The sequence below is a fragment of the Taudactylus pleione genome, unplaced genomic scaffold, assembly GCF_031769625.1.
Source record: "Taudactylus pleione unplaced genomic scaffold, aTauple2 ptg000182l, whole genome shotgun sequence".
NCBI lineage: Eukaryota > Metazoa > Chordata > Amphibia > Anura > Myobatrachidae > Taudactylus > Taudactylus pleione.
Window position 1 is genome coordinate 612,309 of NW_028284584.1, and position 23,811 is coordinate 636,119.

Below are 23,811 nucleotides of genomic sequence, written 5' to 3' on the forward strand. Positions count from 1 at the left end.
TGTGTATGTGCAGCTTTAGGTACGCTATAGTTATTCTAGTGAGTCAGTGTGTATGTGCAGCTTTAGGTACGCTATAGTGATTCTAGTGAGTCAGTGTGTACGCTATAGTGATTCTAGTGAGTCAGTGTGTATGTGCAGCTTTAGTTACGCTATAGTGATTCTAGTGAGTCAGTGTGTACGCTATAGTGATTCTAGTGAGTCAGTGTGTACGCTATATTGATTCTAGTGAGTCAGTGTGTACGCTATAGTGATTCTAGTGAGTCAGTGTGTATGCGCAGCTTTAGGTACGCTATAGTGATTCTAGTGAGTCAGTGTGTATGTGCAGCTTTAGGTACGCTATAGTGATTCTAGTGAGTCAGTGTGTATGTGCAGCTTTAGGTATGCTATAGTGATTCTAGTGAGTCAGTGTGTGCTATAGTGATTCTAGTGAGTCAGTGTGTATGTGCAGCTTTAGGTATGCTATAGTGATTCTAGTGAGTCAGTGTGTATGCGCAGCTTTAGGTACGCTATAGTGATTCTAGTGAGTCAGTGTGTATGTGCAGCTTTAGGTATGCTATAGTGATTCTAGTGAGTCAGTGTATATGTGCAGCTTTATGTACGCTATAGTGATTCTAGTGAGTCAGTGTGTATGTGCAGCTTTAGGTACGCTATAGTGATTCTAGTGAGTCAGTGTGTATGTGCAGCTTTAGGTACGCTATAGTGATTCTAGTGAGTCAGTGTGTATGTGCCGCTTTAGGTACGCTATAGTGATTCTAGTGAGTCAGTGTGTATGTGCCGCTTTAGTTACGCTATAGTGATTCTAGTGAGTCAGTGTGTATGTGCAGCTTTAGGTATGCTATAGTGATTCTAGTGAGTCAGTGTATATGTGCAGCTTTAGGTACGCTATAGTGATTCTAGTGAGTCAGTGTGTATGTGCAGCTTTAGGTACGCTATAGTGATTCTAGTGAGTCAGTGTGTATGTGCAGCTTTAGGTACGCTATAGTGATTCTAGTGAGTCAGTGTGTACGCTATAGTGATTCTAGTGAGTCAGTGTGTACGCTATAGTGATTCTAGTGAGTCAGTGTGTACGCTATAGTGATTCTAGTGAGTCAGTGTGTATGCGCAGCTTTAGGTATGCTATAGTGATTCTAGTGAGTCAGTGTGTGCTATAGTGATTCTAGTGAGTCTGTGTGTATGTGCCGCTTTAGGTATACTATAGTGATTCTAGTGAGTCAGTGTGTATGTGCAGCTTTAGGTATACTATAGTGATTCTAGTGAGTCAGTGTGTATGTGTAGCTTTAGGTATACTATAGTGATTCTAGTGAGTCAGTGTGTATGTGCAGCTTTACGTATGCTATAGTGATTCTAGTGAGTCAGTGTGTATGTACAGCTTTAGGTATGCTATAGTGATTCTAGTGAGTCAGTGTGTATGTACAGCTTTTGGTATGCTATAGTGATTCTAGTGAGTCAGTGTGTATGTGCAGCTTTAGGTACGCTATAGTAATTCTAGTGAGTCAGTGTGTATATGCAGCTTTAGGTATGCTATAGTGATTCTAGTGAGTCAGTGTGTATGTACAGCTTTAGGTATGCTATAGTGATTCTAGTGAGTCAGTGTGTATGTGCAGCTTTAGGTACGCTATAGTGATTCTAGTGAGACAGTGTATGTGCAGCTTTAGGTACGCTATAGTGATTCTAGTGAGTCAGTGTGTGCTATAGTGATTCTAGTGAGTCAGTGTGTGCTATAGTGATTCTAGTGAGTCAGTGTGTATGTGCAGCTTTAGGTACGCTATAGTGATTCTTGTGAGTCAGTGTGTATGTGCAGCTTTAGGTACGCTATAGTGATTCTAGTGAGACAGTGTGTATGTGCAGCTTTAGGTATGCTATAGTGATTCTAGTGAGTCAGTGTGTATGTGCAGCTTTAGGTACGCTATAGTGATTCTAGTGAGACAGTGTGTATGTGCAGCTTTAGGTATGCTATAGTGATTCTAGTGAGACAGTGTGTATGTGCAGCATTAGGAATGCTATAGTGATTCTAGTGAGTCAGTGTGTATGTGCAGCTTTAGGTATGCTATAGTGATTCTAGTGAGTCAGTGTGTATGTGCAGCTTTAGGTACGCTATAGTGATTCTAGTGAGTCAGTGTGTATGCGCAGCTTTAGGTACGCTATAGTGATTCTAGTGAGTCAGTGTGTATGCGCAGCTTTAGGTATGCTATAGTGATTCTAGTGAGTCAGTGTGTATGTGCAGCTTTAGGTACGCTATAGTGATTCTAGTGAGTCAGTGTGTACGCTATAGTGATTCTAGTGAGTCAGTGTGTATGTGCAGCTATAGGTACGCTATAGTGATTCTAGTGAGTCAGTGTGTATGTGCAGCTTTAGGTACGCTATAGTGATTCTAGTGAGTCAGTGTGTATGTGCAGCTTTAGGTACGCTATATAGTGATTCAAGTGAGTCAATGTGTATGTGCAGCTTTAGGTACACTATAGTGATTCTAGTGAGTCAGTGTGTATGTGCAGCTTTAGGTACGCTATAGTGATTCTAGCGAGTCGTGTGTATGCTATAGTGATTCTAGTGAGTAAGTGTGTACGTGCAGCTTTAGGTACGCTATAGTGATTCTAGTGAGTCAGTGTGTATGTGCAGCTTTAGGTACACTATAGTGATTCTAGTGAGTCAGTGTGTATGTGCAGCTTTAGGTATGCTATAGTGATTCTAGCGAGTCGTGTGTATGCTATAGTGATTCTAGTGAGTAAGTGTGTACGTGCAGCTTTAGGTACGCTATAGTGATTCTAGTGAGTCAGTGTGTATGTGCAGCTTTAGGTACGCTATAGTGATTCTAGCGAGTCGTGTGTATGCTATAGTGATTCTAGTGAGTCAGTGTGTATGTGCAGCTTTAGGTATGCTATAGTGAATCTAGTGAGTCAGTGTGTATGTGCAGCTTTACGTACGCTATAGTGATTCTAGTGAGTCAGTGTGTATGTGCAGCTTTAGGTATGCTATAGTGATTCTAGTGAGTCAGTGTGTATGTGCAGCTTTAGGTACGCTATAGTGATTCTAGTGAGTCAGTGTATGTGCAGCTTTAGGTACGCTATAGTGATTCTAGTGAGTCAGTGTGTATGTGCAGCTTTAGGTACGCTATAGTGATTCTAGCGAGTCGTGTGTATGCTATAGTTATTCTAGTGAGTCAGTGTGTATGTGCAGCTTTAGGTATGCTATAGTGATTCTAGTGAGTCAGTGTGTATATGCAGCTTTAGGTATGCTATAGTGAATCTAGTGAGTCAGTGTGTATGTGCAGCTTTAGGTACGCTATAGTGATTCTAGTGAGTCAGTGTGTATGTGCAGCTTTAGGTACGCTATAGTGATTCTAGTGAGTCAGTGTGTATGTGCAGCTTTAGGTACGCTATAGTGATTCTAGTGAGTCAGTGTATGTGCAGCTTTAGGTACGCTATAGTGATTTTAGTGAGTCAGTGTGTATGTGCAGCTTTAGGTATGCTATAGTGATTCTAGTGAGTCAGTGTGTTTGTGCAGCTTTAGGTACGCTATAGTGAATCTAGTGAGTCAGTGTGTACGCTATAGTGATTCTAGTGAGTCAGTGTGTATGTGCAGCTTTAGGTATGCTATAGTGATTCTAGTGAGTCAGTGTGTATGTGCAGCTTTAGGTACGCTATAGTGATTCTAGTGAGTCAGTGTGTATGTGCAGCTTTAGGTACGCTATAGTGATTCTAGTGAGTCAGTGTGTATGTGCAGCTTTAGGTACGCTATAGTGATTCTAGTGAGTCAGTGTGTATGTGCAGCTTTAGGTACGCTATAGTGATTCTAGTGAGTCAGTGTGTATGTGCAGCTTTAGGTATGCTATAGTGATTCTAGTGAGTCAGTGTGTATGTGCAGCTTTAGGTACGCTATAGTTATTCTAGTGAGTCAGTGTGTATGTGCAGCTTTAGGTACGCTATAGTGATTCTAGTGAGTCAGTGTGTACGCTTTAGTGATTCTAGTGAGTCAGTGTGTACGCTATAGTGATTCTAGTGAGTCAGTGTGTATGCTATAGTGATTCTAGTGAGTCATTGTGTACGCTATAGTGATTCTAGTGAGTCAGTGTGTATGCGCAGCTTTAGGTACGCTATAGTGATTCTAGTGAGTCAGTGTGTATGTGCAGCTTTAGGTACGCTATAGTGATTCTAGTGAGTCAGTGTGTATGTGCAGCTTTAGGTACGCTATAGTGATTCTAGTGAGTCAGTGTGTATGTGCAGCTTTAGGTATGCTATAGTGATTCTAGTGAGTCAGTGTGTGCCATAGTGATTCTAGTGAGTCAGTGTGTATGCGCAGCTTTAGGTACGCTATAGTGATTCTAGTGAGTCAGTGTGTATGTGCAGCTTTAGGTACGCTATAGTGATTCTAGTGAGTCAGTGTGTATGTGCAGCTTTAGGTACGCTATAGTGATTCTAGTGAGTCAGTGTGTATGTGCAGCTTTAGGTATGCTATAGTGATTCTAGTGAGTCAGTGTGTATGTGCAGCTTTAGGTATGCTATAGTGATTCTAGTGAGTCAATGTGTATGTGCAGCTTTAGGTACGCTATAGTGATTCTAGTGAGTCAGTGTGTATGTGCAGCTTTAGGTATGCTATAGTGATTCTAGTGAGTCAGTGTGTATGTGCAGCTTTAGGTACGCTATAGTGATTCTAGTGAGTCAATGTGTATGTGCAGCTTTAGGTATGCTATAGTGATTCTAGTGAGTCAGTGTGTATGTGCAGCTTTAGGTACGCTATAGTGATTCTAGTGAGTCAGTGTGTATGTGCAGCTTTAGGTATGCTATAGTGATTCTAGTGAGTCAGTGTGTATGTGCAGCTTTAGGTACGCTATAGTGAATCTAGTGAGTCAGTGTGTATGCTATAGTGATTCTAGTGAGTCAGTGTGTATGTGCAGCTTTAGGTATACTATAGTGATTCTAGTGAGTCAGTGTGTATGTGCAGCTTTAGGTATGCTATAGTGATTCTAGTGAGTCAGTGTGTATGTGCAGCTTTAGGTACGCTATAGTGATTCTAGTGAGTCAGTGTGTATGTGCAGCTTTAGTTACGCTATAGTGATTCTAGTGAGTCAGTGTGTACGCTATAGTGATTCTAGTGAGTCAGTGTGTACGCTATATTGATTCTAGTGAGTCAGTGTGTACGCTATAGTGATTCTAGTGAGTCAGTGTGTATGCGCAGCTTTAGGTACGCTATAGTGATTCTAGTGAGTCAGTGTGTATGTGCAGCTTTAGGTACGCTATAGTGATTCTAGTGAGTCAGTGTGTATGTGCAGCTTTAGGTATGCTATAGTGATTCTAGTGAGTCAGTGTGTGCTATAGTGATTCTAGTGAGTCAGTGTGTATGTGCAGCTTTAGGTATGCTATAGTGATTCTAGTGAGTCAGTGTGTATGCGCAGCTTTAGGTACGCTATAGTGATTCTAGTGAGTCAGTGTGTATGTGCAGCTTTAGGTACGCTATAGTGATTCTATTGAGTCAGTGATGCTTAGTTCAGCAGGGTGCAGTTATTAATTGGTTAGTTTTTACTCCTTTCATTTCATTTCACTACAGAAAAGAGCCTGATATATAGTGAGACACAATGAGCGGCCTCGTCTGACCGCCCTTACACCGGGATTACAATCAGATTCTTTAGTAAGTCTTTCTGTATTGTTATTATACAAATAATCTAAGGCAGGGATTCCCAAACTCAGTCCTCAGGACAGCACGCAATTCACATTTTCCAGGTCACACAGCATTTGCACAGGTGTATTCATTACTCACTGACATTTTAATAGATCCACAGGTGGAGCCAATTATTTCACTTGTGATTCTGTGAGGAGACCTGGAAAACATGACCTGTTTGGGGTCCCGAGGACAAAGTTTGAGAACCTGAGAATTAACATATTACTTACGTGTCCTTCAAGCAGACCACAAAAAGGCAGAGAATATGTTCTCCCATTTCACATCTCCTGTAACTGGACACCCCCCCCTCAATTGACAAGACCATTCAGCACACGTAGGAATGACAACCCACCTCTTGGCTCCTGAGGACATGGGACTGGATCATTTTCACCATGACCTGATTCAGACCTGCTCGCTAGCAAGCGGCCGCTCGTTGCTGGTGATGTTTGCAAATGTGCACATGCGTATAGTTCGCAGTGCGCGTGCACAAACTAGTACGAGCGATCGGGATATGCTCGCTCGCCCAGCAAAGACAGCCCAGAGGAATGAGTGACAGGAGAGGCCGTTCATGGGTGGTAACAGGGGCAGGGCAGTAGTAACGGGGGAGTGGAGTTGTGGACGCAGGCGTGCCTAAGTGTTTAAACGCCATTTTATAGGCTTGCATAATTAAAAGCCAGCGTCATAGGACATGTCACTTGCTAGAAATATACACTGAAGTGCTCGCAGTGCTTGAGGCAAGGTATAGCCAACCTCAAGTGCTGCGATCGCATCCGATGGTGCTCGATGTACCAGTGGTTTCATGCACTTCCTGGAGATGACGTACGTAAGTGGGTGTCTTTAGACAGGCTGGTGGGCATCTACAAACAAAAAGTGAATGCTCACAAAACAAAGTGTGAGTGCTTATGACTAGCTCTGCGAGTGGCTGCCTTGATGTCACTTAGCCAAATTTCTATGCACTCCTAGCAAGCGATCGCATCTAGCGAGTGGGTCTGAATGAGCTCCATAGCGTGATATCTGATCATCATGCCGATTCATTGCATTTGGATTACCATCGAGTATCGCTGTACAGTAGTTTCCTGCGACGAATGCTGCAGGATTTGGACAATTTCCTGTTAGAGCTGCAATGACACAGCAACATGTGGCCAACATAGGAGTAAGAAAATGACCAATAAGAAATAGTATAGCAAGATTTATCAATAATTATTGTGCGTGGGAGGAATCATGGGAAATTTCTTGTCCTTGTTGACTTTTCATTTCCTGTTCATGCATTTTATGTCATGTTCTCGCCCCTGTAACTGTCAAAGGCGTTCGCCCCTGGAACTGTCACACGCGTTCGCCCCTGTAACTGTCACACGCGTTGTCTCCTATAACTGTCACACGCATTCTCTCCTGTAACTGTCACACGCGTTGTCTCCTATAACTGTCACACGCGTTGTCTCCTATAACTGTCACACGCGTTCTCTCCTATAACTGTCACACGCGTTCTCTCCTATAACTGTCACACGCGTTCTCTCCTATAACTGTCACACGCGTTCTCTCCTATAACTGTCACACGCGTTCTCCCCTATAACTGTCACACGCGTTCTCTCCTATAACTGTCACACGTGTTCTCCCCTATAACTGTCACACGCGTTCTCCCCTATAACTGTCACACGCGTTCTCCCCTATAACTGTCACACGCGTTCTCTCCTATAACTGTCACACGCGTTCTCTCCTGTAACTGTCACACATTTCTTTCCTGTAACTGTAACACGCGTTCTCTCCTATAACTGTCACACGCGTTCTCTCCTATAACTGTCACACGCGTTCTCTCCTATAACAGTAACACGCGTTCTCTCCTGTAACTGTAACACGCGTTCTCTCCTGTAACTGTCACACATGTTCTCTCCTGTAACTGTCACACATGTTCTCACCTGTAACTGTCACAAGCGTTCTCACCTGTAACTGTCACACGTGTTCTCTCCTGTAACATGCATTCTCCCCTATAACTGTCACACGCGTTCTCCCCTATAACTGTCACATGCGTTCTCCCCTATAACTGTCACACGCGTTCTCTCCTATACCTGTCACACGCGTTCTCTCCTGTAACTGTCACACGCGTTCTCCCCTGTAACTGTCACACGCGTTCTCTCCTATAACTGTCACACGCGTTCTCTCCTATAACTGTCACACGCGTTCTCTCCTATAACTGTAACACGCGTTCTCTCCTATAACTGTCACACGCATTCTCTCCTGTAACTGTCACACATGTTCTCACCTGTAACTGTAACACGCGTTCTCACCTGTAACTGTCACAAGCGTTCTCACCTGTAACTGTCACACGTGTTCTCTCCTGTAACATGCATTCTCCCCTATAACTGTCACACGCGTTCTCCCCTATAACTGTCACACGCGTTCTCTCCTATAACTGTCACACGCGTTCTCTCCTATACCTGTCACACGCGTTCTCTCCTATAACTGTCACACGCGTTCTCACCTGTAACTGTCACACGCGTTCTCACCTGTAACTGTCACACGCGTTCTCACCTGTAACTGTCACACGCGTTCTCACCTGTAACTGTCACACGCGTTGTCTCCTGTAACTGTCACACGCGTTGTCTCCTGTAACTGTCACACGCGTTGTCTCCTGTAACTGTCACACGCGTTGTCTCCTGTAACTGTCACACGCGTTGTCTCCTGTAACTGTCACACGCGTTGTCTCCTGTAACTGTCACACGCGTTCTCTCCTGTAACTGTCACACGCGTTCTCTCCTGTAACTGTCACACGCGTTCTCTCCTGTAACTGTCACACGCGTTCTCACCTGTAACTGTCACAAGCGTTCTCTCCTGTAACTGTAACACGCGTTCTCTCCTGTAACTGTCACACGCGTTGTCTCCTATAACTGTCACACGCGTTCTCTCCTGTAACTGTCACATGCGTTCTCTCCTATAACTGTCACGCGTTCTCTCCTATAACTGTCACACGCGTTCTCCCCTGTAACTGTAACTCGCATTCTCCCCTGTAACTGTAACATGCGTTCTCCCCTGTAACACGCGTTCTCCCCTGTAACTGTAACATGCATTCTCCCCTATAACTGTCACATGCGTTCTCACCTGTAACTGTCACACGTGTTCTCTCCTGTAACATGCATTCTCCCCTATAACTGTCACACGCGTTCTCCCCTATAACTGTCACACGCGTTCTCTCCTATAACTGTCACACGCGTTCTCTCCTAAAACTGTCACACGCGCTCTCTCCTATAACTGTCACACGCATTCTCTCCTATAACTGTCACACATGTTCTCTCCTGTAACTGTCACACGCGTTCTCTCCTATAACTGTCACACGCGTTCTCACCTGTAACTGTCACAAGCGTTCTCTCCTGTAACTGTCACACGCGTTGTCTCCTATAACTGTCACACTCGTTCTCTCCTGTAACTATCACATGCGTTCTCTCCTGTAACTGTCACACGCGTTCTCTCCTATAACTGTCACACGCGTTCTCTCCTATAACTGTCACACACGTTCTCCCCTGTAACTGTAACTCGCATTCTCCCCTGTAACTGTAACATGCATTCTCCCCTGTAACACGCGTTCTCCCCTGTAACTGTAACATGCATTCTCCCCTATAACTGTCACATGCGTTCTCCCCTATAACTGTCACACGCGTTCTCTCCTATAACTAACACTCGTTCTCTCCTATAACTGTAACACGCGTTCTCCCCTATAACTGTCACACGCGTTCTCTCCTATAACTGTCACACGCGTTCTCTCCTATAACTGTCACACATGTTCTCTCCTGTATCTGTCACACGCGTTCTCTCCTATAACTGTCACACGCGTTCTCTCCTATAACTGTCACATGCGTTCTCCCCTGTAACTGTAACTCGCGTTCTCCCCTGTAACTGTAACATGCATTCTCCCCTGTAACACGCGTTCTCCCCTGTAACTGTAACATGCATTCTCCCCTATAACTGTCACATGCGTTCTCTCCTATAACTGTCACACGCATTCTCTCCTATAACTGTCACACGCGTTCTCTCCTATAACTGTCCCACGCGTTCTCTCCTATAACTGTCACATGCGTTCTCTCCTATAACTGTCACATGCGTTCTCTCCTATAACTGTCACACGCGTTCTCTCCTGTAACTGTCACACGCGTTCTCTCCTGTAACTGTCACACGCGTTCTCTCCTATAACTGTCCCACGCGTTCTCTCCTATAACTGTCACATGCGTTCTCTCCTATAACTGTCACACGCGTTCTCTCCTGTAACTGTCACACGCGTTCTCTCCTGTAACTGTCACACGCGTTCTCTCCTATAACTGTCACACATTTTCTCACCTGTAACTGTCACACAGTTTCTCTCCTGTAACTATAACATGCATTCTCCCCTGTAACACGCATTCTCCCCTGTAACTGTCACATGCATTCTCCCCTATAACTGTCACACAGGTTCTCTCCTGTAACTATAATATGCATTCTCCCCTATAACTGACACACATGTTCTCTCCTGTAACTGTCACACGCGTTCTCTCCTGTAACTGTCACTCGCGTTCTCTCCTGTAACTGTCACACAGGTTCTCTCCTGTAATTGTAACATGCATTCTCCCCTATAACTGGTATATATTTCCTGCAGTTATGGATGGGTAACAGACAAATTTGGAGTTATCTCACGAATTCAGCACAATGAAAAATGTGGCCGGAACCAAACCGGCGTCCTTACCTGGAATATTGCACTTTCTGGATACTTCAATGCATATTGTTTCAATGTATCAGGTGAGTGACCTGTTCTTATTATGGTATAATTCTTCTCCCCTATGGACATGTTGTGTTTATCTGGTAATATGACTATTTGTGCGTAGACGCTGGAGGGGACAAATCATGATTTAAACAATGAAAGATAAGAAATGGGCACATGTACTGGAAACTGTAGAGAAAGCATAATATTAAGGGCTCTGGGCCTGATTCAGAGCCAGACGCTCTGAACGAGCGCTCGCTCTGAATCAGGGCGTTTTGGGGTTTTTTGCGGCCTCCTGGCCGCTCGCATAGCTGTGGGTGACCACCCACAGCTATTGCGAGCGGCCAGGTTGATGGTTGCGATGGTCAAGAACTTGTTGGTCTCGTGGCCGCAAGCCCCAGAGAGCTTCTGGCTCTAATAGAGCCGGAAGCTCTCCCACTGACATCACTGGTGATGTCAGTGGGGCCACCCCAAACGGCAGGCATTCCATCGGGAACGCCTCTGTTTGGCCAGCCACCCCCCTGCCCGCCTACCAAACGGGGCGAGCTGTCAATCACCATCGACAGCTCGCCCCCTTTGGTGCGAGACCCGGAGCGACGGAGCACCCGTTGCGAGCCGGGTCTCGCGCATGCGCACGACGGAGCCGGCTCCGTCGTGCGTATGCCCAGTGGGCAAACATCGACCCGGTTGCGAGCGCTCAGCGCTCGAGACCGGGTCTGAATCAGGCCCTCTATTCAGCATTGGTGCCGATGGCTCTGTTCAGCACTGGTACCGATGGCTCTGTTCAGCATTGGTGCCGATGGCTCTGTTCAGCACTGGTGCCGATGGCTCTGTTCAGCACTGGTGCCGATGGCTCTGTTCAGCATTGGGGCCGATGGTTCTGTTCAGCATTGGTGCCGATGGCTCTGTTCAGCACTGGTGCCGATGGCTCTGTTCAGCACTGGTGCCGATGGCTCTGTTCAGCACTGGTGCCGATGGCTCTGTTCAGCACTGGTGCCGATGGCTCTGTTCAGCACTGGTGCCGATGGCTCTGTTCAGCACTGGTGCCGATGATGTACCGAATATTTTCTGGCAACATCCACATAATAATTTTTATTTTATCATTTTTTATCCCTGCTCTTCAGAATGACACTTCGCAGGGACAAAAGGTAGCTTTAACACACTGTACCTGCGAAGTTTCCGGAGGCATTGCTTTCAGAAATCCTCTACATTCTTATACGAGTGTCTCCTTCCCTGCAGTGTGGCCCACAGCAAGTATGTACAGTTCCGTGTACACAGGCTTTATATTATATTAGTCTATATACATTTATATGTTTATGTGGTTTTTATATTATATTATACACACACATACAAATATACAGTACTGTGAAAAAGTTTTAGGTAGGTGTGGAAAATATGCTGCAAAGTTAATTTTAACACTTCCATTTTTGAAAGAATTTTAACTATTATCAATTAACAAAATGTAAAGTGAATGAACAGAAGAGAAATCTAAATCAAATCAATATTTGGAGTGATCACCCTTTGCCTTCAAAACAGCATCAATTCTTCTAGGTACACTTGCACACAGTTTTTGAAGGAACTCGGCAGGGAGGTTGTACCAAACATCTTGGAGAACTAACCACATATATTCTGTGGATGTAGCCTGCTCATATCCTTCTATCTCTTCATGTAATCCCAGACAGACTCGGTGATGATGGTGAGATCAGGTCTCTGTGGGGCCATATCATCACTTCCAGGACTCCTTGTTCTTCTTTATGCTGAACATTGGGCCTGATTCAGAGCCGGACGCACTGACCAGACCGCTCGCTCTGAATAAAGGCCCTCCCACTTAAACTTGGAGCGGTCTCCTGGCTGCTCGCATAGCTGTGGGTGACCACCCACAGCATATGCGAGCGGCCAAAAAGATGGTTGCAATGGTCAAGACCATCGCGACCATCGGGCTTGCGACGAGACCCTGCGGTAGGGTCTCGGTGACCGCAAGCCCTGGAGTGATTTTGGCTCTGATAGACACTAGTGATGTCAGTGGGGCCGGACCCAGACGGTAGGCGTTCCCATGGGAACGCCTCCATCTGGCAGCTACGCCCCCGGCACGCCCACCAAAGGGGGCGTGCTGTCAATCAACTTCGACAGCACGCCCCCTTTGGTGCGAGACCCGGAGCCGGGTCTCGCGCATGTGCACGACGGAGCAGCCTACGTCGTGCGCATGCGCACTAGGGCACCATCGACCCGCTTGCGAGCGCTCAGCGCTCGAGAGCGGGTCTGAATCAGGCCCATAGTTCTTAATATGTTTGGGGTCGTTGTCCGGCTGCAGAATAAATTTGGAGCCAGACAGACGCCTCCCTGATGGTATTGTATGATGTATAAGTACCCGCCTGTATTTCTCAGCATTGAGGACACCATTAATCCTGACCAAATCCCCAACTCCATTTGCTGAAATGCAGCCTCAAACTTGCAAGGAACCTCCACCATGTGTCACTGTTACCTGCACACACTCATTATTGTACCTCTCTCCACCATGTGTCACTATTACCTGCACACACTCATTATTGTACCTCTCTCCACCATGCGTCACTGTTACCTGCACACACTCATTACTGTACCTCTCTCCACCATGCGTCACTGTTACCTGCACACACTCATTACTGTACCTCTCTCCACCATGCGTCACTGTTACCTGCACACACTCATTATTGTACCTCTCTCCACCATGTGTCACTGTTACCTGCACACACTCATTATTGTACCTCTCTCCACCATGTGTCACTGTTACCTGCACACACTCATTATTGTACCTCTCTCCACCATGTGTCACTGTTACCTGCACACACTCATTATTGTACCTCTCTCCACCATGTGTCACTGTTACCTGCACACCCTCATTATTGTACCGCTCTCCACCATGTGTCACTGTTACCTGCACACCCTCATTATTGTACCGCTCTCCACCATGTGTCACTGTTACCTGCACACCCTCATTATTGTACCTCTCTACACCATGTGTCACTGTTACCTGCACACACTCATTATTGTACCTCTCTCCACCATGTGTCACTGTTACCTGCACACACTCATTATTGTACCTCTCTCCACCATGTGTCACTGTTACCTGCACACACTCATTATTGTACCTCTCTCCACCATGTGTCACTGTTACCTGCACACACTCATTATTGTACCTCTCTCCACCATGTGTCACTGTTACCTGCACACACTCATTATTGTACCTCTCTCCACCATGTGTCACTGTTACCTGCACACACTCATTATTGTACCGCTCTCCACCATGTGTCACTGTTACCTGCACACACTCATTATTGTACCTCTCTCCACCATGTGTCACTGTTACCTGCACACACTCATTATTGTACCTCTCTCCACCATGTGTCACTGTTACCTGCACACACTCATTATTGTACCTCTCTCCACCATGTGTCACTGTTACCTGCACACACTCATTATTGTACCTCTCTCCACCATGTGTCACTGTTACCTGCACACACTCATTATTGTACCTCTCTCCACCATGTGTCACTGTTACCTGCACACACTCATTATTGTACCGCTCTCCAGACCTTTGGGGAACAATCTGCCTCTGTTACAGCCAAATATCTCACATTGTGACTCCTCAGTCCAGAGCACCTGCTGCCATTTTTCTGCACCCCTGTTCCTATGTTTTTGTGCATAGTTGATTCGCTTGGTCTTGTTTCCACATTGAAGGTATGGCTTTTTGGGCGCAATTCCTCCATGAAGACACTTCTGGCCAGACTCCTCCTAGCAGTAGATGGGTGTACCTTGGTCCCACTGGTTTCTGCCAGTTGTGAGATGATGGCACTGCCGTACATCTTCTGATTTAGAAGGGAAGTAAGCATGATGTGTCTTCTATCTGATGCACTAAGTTTCCTTGGCCGACCACTGCGCCTACGGTCCTCAATGTTGCCCGTTTCTTTGTGCTTTTTCAAAAGAGCTTGAACAGCACATCTTGAAACCCCGGTCTGCTTTGAAATCTTTCCCTGGGAGAGACCTTGCTGATGCTGTATAACCACCTTGTGTCTTGTTGCTGTGCTCAGTCTTGCCATGGTGTATGACCTGTGACATGAAATGGTCTTCCGCAACCTAACCTTTGTAGCAGAGTTTGGCTGTTCCTCACCCAGTTTTAAGCCTCCTGTGTTGACCCGACTGGGAGACTTGACCTCTATTCTGCGTGACGGGGAGCACCACTCGATTTTCGGGAGCCGCCCTACCATTGCAGGAGAGTTGGCAAGTATGGCCCTGAGCGTGCGTGGGTAATTGTCTGTACCCAATCTTACCTGGGATAAAAACTGCTTTATATGTGTATTACAATGTTATTATCTCAGAATGCCCATTGCTCTCATGTAGTTCGATGTACTCTTTATATCTGAGAGAGAATGATAAAGAGCATTTCAAAATGTTATTGCCGTTCAATGCAGAACTACTGTACAGGCTTTCTAGTCCTTCAGAATAGCCAACATGTCATGTTTATAGGATTTCCTTAGTAATGCACAGGTAATATTCTCTGACCAGTAAGTGATTATCATACCAATTGCTACAAGGTGAAAGCCCAAAATATAATCAGTTGAAGATCGTGATGGTCATGGGTGAGAAACCCCTTGCTCTCTCGAAATTGTAGGTTAACTTGCACTATCATCTTCAGCACTGCATGTTTTCCAGATGTCAGAAGCACAGGTTAATTAAACAGCGATAGACTAAAGGATTCACATGTTGCTTTCCTCTTAAAATATGCTTGCAATATAAATCAATTTAATTTGCATCCTTTAAAATTTTGTCATTACAACATAAAATGCATATGAATAGTTTCATTTATTCACACTTGTTGCAATAGCAGAAAGGGCCAAGGAACTGACACTCTAAGGCTGTTTCATACCTGATCTGAGCAAGTCATTGGGGCTCTAGCAGCGGTTGATTGATATGTAATCAGGGCTGGTTCTAGACATTGTGGAGCTCAGGGCGAAAGTTCCCAGTTGCGCCCCCCTCACCCCCCCCCCCCCCCCCCCAAAAAAAAAACTTTTTGTAGATGACGTTCCTCTGCACGTGCTGAAAGCACGAGTGCTTCTGGAAAGGGGGCGTGTCCTTGAGGAACACCCCCAATTCATCACACTGTGGGGCGTGCCCAGCACTTACGAAGGCGCTGGGCTTCCCCCAAGCTCTCCCCTCGTGGCGTATAATTGCCATGTGCAGTAATGCACCTTACACAGTAATGCCCTTTATAAATACATTATGCCACACGCAGTAATGCCCTGTATAACATTATACCACACGCAGTAATGCCCTGTATAACACATTATGCCACACGCAGTAATGGCCTGTATAACACATTATGCCACATGTAGTAATGCCCTGTATAACACATTATGCCACATGTAGTAATGCCCTGTATAACACATTATGCCACATGCAGTAAGGCCCTGTATAACACATTATGCCACACGCAGTAATGCTCTGTATAACACATTATGCCACACACAGTAATGTCCTGTATAACACATTATGTCACACGCAGTAATGCCCTGTATAACACATTATGCCACACGCAGTAATTGCCTGTATAACACATTATGCCACATGTAGTAATGCCCTGTATAACATCATGCCACACGCAGTAATGGCCTGTATAACACATTATGCCACACGCAGTAATGCCCTGTATAACACATTATGCCACACGCAGTAATGGCCTGTATAACACATTATGCCACACGCAGTAATGGCCTGTATAACACATTATGCCACATGCAGTAATGCCCTGTATAACACATTATGCCACACGCAGTAATGCCCTGTATAACACATTATGCCACACGCAGTAATGGCCTGTATAACACATTATGCCACACGCAGTAATGGCCTGTATAACACATTATGCCACACGCAGTAATGGCCTGTATAACACATTATGCCACACGCAGTAATGCCCTGTATAACACATTATACCACACGCAGTAATGCCCTGTATAACACATTATACCACACGCAGTATTGCCCTGTATAACACATTATACCACACGCAGTAATGCCCTGTATAACACATTATGCCACACGCAGTAATGCCCTGTATAACACATTTTACCACACGCAGTAATGTCCTGTATAACACATTATACCACACGCAGTAATGTCCTGTATAACACATTATACCACACGCAGTAATGCCCTGTATAACACATTATGCCACACGCAGTAATGCCCTGTATAACACATTATACCACACGCAGTAATGCCCTGTATAACACATTATACCACACGCAGTAATGCCCTGTATAACACATTATGTCACACGCAGTAATGTCCTGTATAACACATTATGCCACACGCAGTAATGCCCTGTATAACACATTATGTCACACGCAGTAATGCCCTGTATAACACATTATGCCACACGCAGTAATGCCCTGTATAACACATTATACCACACGCAGTAATGCCCTGTATAACACATTATACCACACGCAGTATTGCCCTGTATAACACATTATACCACACGCAGTATTGCCCTGTATAACACATTATACCACACGCAGTAATGCCCTGTATAACACATTATACCACACGCAGTAATGCCCTGTATAACACATTATGTCACACGCAGTAATGCCCAGTATAACATTATACCACACGCAGTAATGCCCTGTATAACACATTATACCACACACAGTAATGTCCTGTATAACACATTATACCACACGCAGTAATGCCCTGTATAACACACTATGTCACACGCAGTAATGCCCTGTATAACACATTATACCACACGCAGTAATGCCCTGTATAACACATTATACCACACGCAGTAATGCCCTGTATAACACATTATACCTCACGCAGTAATGCCCTGTATAACACATTATGTCACACGCAGTAATGCCCTGTATAACATTATACCACACGCAGTAATGCCCTGTATAACACATTATGTCACACGCAGTAATGCCCTGTATAACATTATACCACACGCAGTAATGCCCTGTATAACACATTATGTCACACGCAGTAATGCCCTGTATAACACATTATACCACACGCAGTAATGCCCTGTATAACACATTATACCACACGCAGTAATGCCCTGTATAACACATTATACCACACGCAGTAATGCCCTGTATAACACATTATGTCACACGCAGTAATGCCCTGTATAACACATTATGCCACACGCAGTAATGCCCTGTATAACACATTATACCACACGCAGTAATGCCCTGTATAACACATTATACCACACACATTATACCACACGCAGTAATGCCCTGTATAACACATTATACCACACGCAGTAATGCCCTGTATAACACATTATACCACACGCAGTAATGCCCTGTATAACACATTATACCACACGCAGTAATGCCCTGTATAACACATTATACCACATGCAGTAATGCCCTGTATAACACATTATGTCACACGCAGTAATGCCCTGTATAACACATTATGTCACACGCAGTAATGCCCTGTATAACACATTATGCCACACGCAGTAATGCCCTGTATAACACATTATGCCACACGCAGTAATGCCCTGTATAACACATTATACCACACGCAGTAATGCCCTTTATAACACATTATGCCACACGCAGTAATGCCCTGTATAACACATTATGCCACACGCAGTAATGCCCTGTATAACACATTCTGTCACACGCAGTAATGCCCTGTATAACACATTATGTCACACGCAGTAATGCCCTGTATAACACATTATGTCACACGCAGTAATGCCCTGTATAACACATTATACCACACGCAGTAATGCCCTGTATAACACATTATGCCACACGCAGTAATGCCGTGTATAACACATTATGTCACATGTAGTAATGCCCTGTATAACACATTATGCCACACGCAGTAATGCCCTGTATAACACATTATACCACACGCAGTAATGCCCTGTATAACACATTATACCACACGCAGTAATGTCCTGTATAACACATTATACCACACGCAGTAATGCCCTGTATAACACATTATACCACACGCAGTAATGCCCTGTATAACACATTATACCACACGCAGTAATGCCCTGTATAACACATTATACCACACGCAGTAATGCCCTGTATAACACATTATGTCACACGCAGTAATGCCCTGTATAACACATTATACCACACGCAGTAATGCCCTGTATAACACATTATGTCACACGCAGTAATGCCCTGTATAACACATTATGCCACACGCAGTAATGCCCTGTATAACACATTATGCCACACGCAGTAATGGCCTGTATAACACATTATGTCACATGTAGTAATGCCCTGTATAACACATTATGTCACACGCAGTAATGCCCTGTATAACACATTATGTCACACGCAGTAATGCCCTGTATAACACATTATGTCACACGCAGTAATGCCCTGTATAACACATTATGCCACACGCAGTAATGCCCTGTATAACACATTATACCACACGCAGTAATGCCCTTTATAACACATTATGCCACACGCAGTAATGCCCTTTATAACACATTATGCCACACGCAGTAATGCCCTGTATAACACATTATACCACACGCAGTAATGCCCTGTATAACACATTATGTCACACGCAGTAATGTCCTGTATAACATTATACCACACGCAGTAATGCCCTTTATAACACATTATGCCACACGCAGTAATGCCCTTTATAACACATTATGCCACACGCAGTAATGCCCTGTATAACACATTATACCACACGCAGTAATGCCCTGTATAACACATTATGTCACACGCAGTAATGTCCTGTATAACATTATACCACACGCAGTAATGTCCTGTATAACACATTATGTCACATGTAGTAATGCCCTGTATAACATTATACCACACGCAGTAATGCCCTGTATAACACATTATACCACACGCAGTAATGCCCTGTATAACACATTATGTCACACACAGTAATGCCCTGTATAGCACATTATGTCACACGCAGTAATGCCCTTTATAACATTATGCCACACGCAGTAATGCCCTGTATAACACATTATGTCACACGCAGTAATGCCCTTTATAACATTATGCCACACGCAGTAATGCCCTGTATAACACATTATACCACACGCAGTAATGCCCTGTATAACACATTATACCACACGCAGTAATGCCCTGTATAACACATTATGTCACACGCAGTAATGTCCTGTATAACACATTATACCACACGCAGTAATGCCCTGTATAACACATTATGTCACACGCAGTAATGCCCTGTATAACACATTATGCCACACGCAGTAATGCCCTGTATAACACATTATACCACACGCAGTAATGCCCTGTATAACACATTATGCCACACGCAGTAATGGCCTGTATAACACATTATGCCACACGCAGTAATGCCCTGTATAACACATTATACCACACGCAGTAATGCCCTGTATAACACATTATGTCACACGCAGTAATGCCCTGTATAACACATTATACCACACGCAGTAATGCCCTTTATAACACATTATGCCACACGCAGTAATGCCCTTTATAACACATTATACCACACGCAGTAATGCCCTGTATAACACATTATGTCACACACAGTAATGCCCTGTATAACACATTATACCACACGCAGTAATGCCCTTTATAACACATTATGCCACACGCAGTAATGCCCTTTATAACACATTATGCCACACGCAGTAATGCCCTGTATAACACATTATACCACACGCAGTAATGTCCTGTATAACACATTATACCACATGCAGTAATGTCCTGTATAACACATTATACCACACGCAGTAATGCCCTGTATAACACATTATACCACACGCAGTAATGCCCTGTATAACACATTATACCACACGCAGTAATGCCCTGTATAACACATTATACCACACGCAGTAATGCCCTGTATAACACATTCTGTCACACGCAGTAATGCCCTGTATAACACATTATGCCACACGCAGTAATGCCCTGTATAACACATTATACCACACGCAGTAATGCCCTGTATAACATTATGCCACACGCAGTAATGCCCTGTATAACACATTATACCACACGCAGTAATGCCCTGTATAACACATTATACCACACGCAGTAATGCCCTGTATACCACATTATGTCACACGCAGTAATGCCCTGTATAACACATTATGTCACACGCAGTAATATCCTGTATAACACATTATGTCACACGCAGTAATGCCCTGTATAACACATTATGTCACACGCAGTAATGCCCTGTATAACACATTATGTCACACGCAGTAATGCCCTGTATAACACATTATGTCACACGCAGTAATGCCCTGTATAACACATTATACCACACGCAGTAATGCCCTGTATAACACATTCTGTCACACGCAGTAATGCCCTGTATAACACATTATACCACACGCAGTAATGCCCTGTATAACACATTATACCACACGCAGTAATGCCCTGTATAACACATTATACCACACGCAGTAATGTCCTGTATAACACATTATACCACACGCAGTATTGCCCTGTATAACACATTATGTCACACGCAGTAATGCCCTGTATAACACATTATACCACACGCAGTAATGCCCTGTATAACACATTATACCACACGCAGTAATGCCCTGTATAACACATTATACCACACGCAGTAATGCCCTTTATAACACATTATGCCACACGCAGTAATGCCCTTTATAACACATTATGCCACACGCAGTAATGCCCTGTATAACACATTCTGTCACACGCAGTAATGCCCTGTATAACACATTATACCACACGCAGTAATGCCCTGTATAACACATTATACCACACGCAGTAATGCCCTGTATAACACATTATGTCACACGCAGTAATGTCCTGTATAACACATTATGTCACACGCAGTAATGCCCTGTATAACACATTATACCACATGCAGTAATGTCCTGTATAACACATTATGTCACATGTAGTAATGCCCTGTATAACACATTATACCACACGCAGTAATGCCCTGTATAACACATTATACCACACGCAGTAATGCCCTGTATAACACATTATGTCACACGCAGTAATGCCCTGTATAACACATTATACCACACGCAGTAATGCCCTGTATAACACATTATGCCACACGCAGTAATGCCCTGTATAACACATTATGCCACACGCAGTAATGCCCTGTATAACACATTATGCCACACACAGTAATGCCCTGTATAACACATTATACCACACGCAGTAATGCCCTGTATAACACATTATACCACACGCAGTAATGCCCTGTATAACACATTATGCCACATAACACATTATGCCACACGCAGTAATGCCCTGTATAACACATTATACCACACGCAGTAATGCCCTGTATAACACATTATACCACACGCAGTAATTCCCTGTATAACACATTATACCACACGCAGTAATGCCCTGTATAACACATTATGCCACATAACACATTATGCCACACGCAGTAATGCCCTGTATAACACATTATACCACACGCAGTAATGCCCTGTATAACACATTATACCACACGCAGTAATGTCCTGTATAACACATTACGCCACACGCAGTAATGCCCTGTATAACACATTATGTCACACGCAGTAATGCCCTGTATAACACATTATGTCACACGCAGTAATGTCCTGTATAACACATTATACCACACGCAGTAATGCCCTGTATAACACATTATGTCACACGCAGTAATGCCCTGTATAACACATTATGTCACACGCAGTAATGCCCTGTATAACACATTATACCACACGCAGTAATGCCCTGTATAACACATTATACCACACGCAGCAATGCCCTGTATAACACATTATACCACACGCAGTAATGCCCTGTATAACACATTATGCCACACGCAGTAATGCCCTGTATAACACATTATACCACATGCAGTAATGCCCTGTATAACACATTATACCACACGCAGTAATGCCCTGTATAACACATTATACCACACGCAGTAATGCCCTGTATAACACATTATACCACACGCAGTAATGCCCTGTATAACACATTATACCACATGCAGTAATGCCCTGTATAACACATTATACCACACGCAGTAATGCCCTGTATAACACATTATACCACACGCAGTAATGCCCTGTATAACACATTATGCCACACGCAGTAATGCCCTGTATAACACATTATACCACACGCAGTAATGCCCTGTATAACACATTATACCACACGCAGTAATGCCCTGTATAACACATTATGCCACACGCAGTAATGCCCTGTATAACACATTATACCACACGCAGTAATGCCCTGTATAACACATTATACCACACGCAGTAATGCCCTGTATAACACATTATACCACACGCAGTAATGCCCTGTATAACACATTATGCCACACGCAGTAATGCCCTGTATAACACATTATACCACACGCAGTAATGCCCTGTATAACACATTATACCACACGCAGTAATGCCCTGTATAACACATTACGTCACACGCAGTAATGCCCTGTATAACACATTATACCACACGCAGTAATGCCCTGTATAACACATTATGTCACACGCAGTAATGCCCTGTATAACACATTATACCACACGCAGTAATGCCCTGTATAACACATTATGTCACACGCAGTAATGCCCTGTATAACACATTATGTCACACGCAGTAATGCCCTGTATAACACATTATACCACACGCAGTAATGCCCTGTATAACACATTCTGTCACACGCAGTAATGCCCTGTATAACACATTATACCACACGCAGTAATGCCCTGTATAACACATTATACCACACGCAGTAATGCCCTGTATAACACATTATACCACACGCAGTAATGCCCAGTATAACATTATACCACACGCAGTAATGCCCTGTATAACACATTATACCACACGCAGTAATGCCCTGTATAACACATTATACCACACGCAGTAATGTCCTGTATAACACATTATACCACACGCAGTAATGTCCTGTATAACACATTATACCACACGCAGTAATGCCCTGTATAACACATTATACCACATGCAGTAATGCCCTGTATAACACATTATACCACACGCAGTAATGCCCTGTATAACACATTATACCACACGCAGTAATGCCCTGTATAACACATTATACCACACGCAGTAATGCCCTGTATAACATTATACGACACGCAGTAATGCCCTGTATAACACATTATACCACACGTAGTAATGCCCTGTATAACACATTATGCCACACGCAGTAATGTCCTGTATAACACATTATACCACATGCAGTAATGCCCTGTATAACACATTATACCACACGCAGTAATGCCCTGTATAACACATTATGCCACACGCAGTAATGCCCTGTATAACATTATACGACACGCAGTAATGCCCTGTATAACACATTATGTCACACGCAGTAATGCCCTGTATAATACATTATACCACACGCAGTAATGCCCTGTATAACACATTATA

The 23,811-nt window shown here is 44.1% G+C and overlaps 1 protein-coding gene across 1 annotated transcript in view; it reads left to right on the forward strand.

Moving 5' to 3' along the window:
• LYVE1 (lymphatic vessel endothelial hyaluronan receptor 1) overlaps positions 1-23,811 on the forward strand; it is a 229,616-nt gene that overhangs the window by 60,359 nt on the left and 145,446 nt on the right. The window contains exon 3 of the mRNA XM_088476086.1: positions 10,271-10,410. Within this exon, the coding sequence (XP_088332212.1) occupies positions 10,271-10,410 (140 nt within the window). The remainder of the gene's footprint in view (positions 1-10,270; positions 10,411-23,811) is intronic.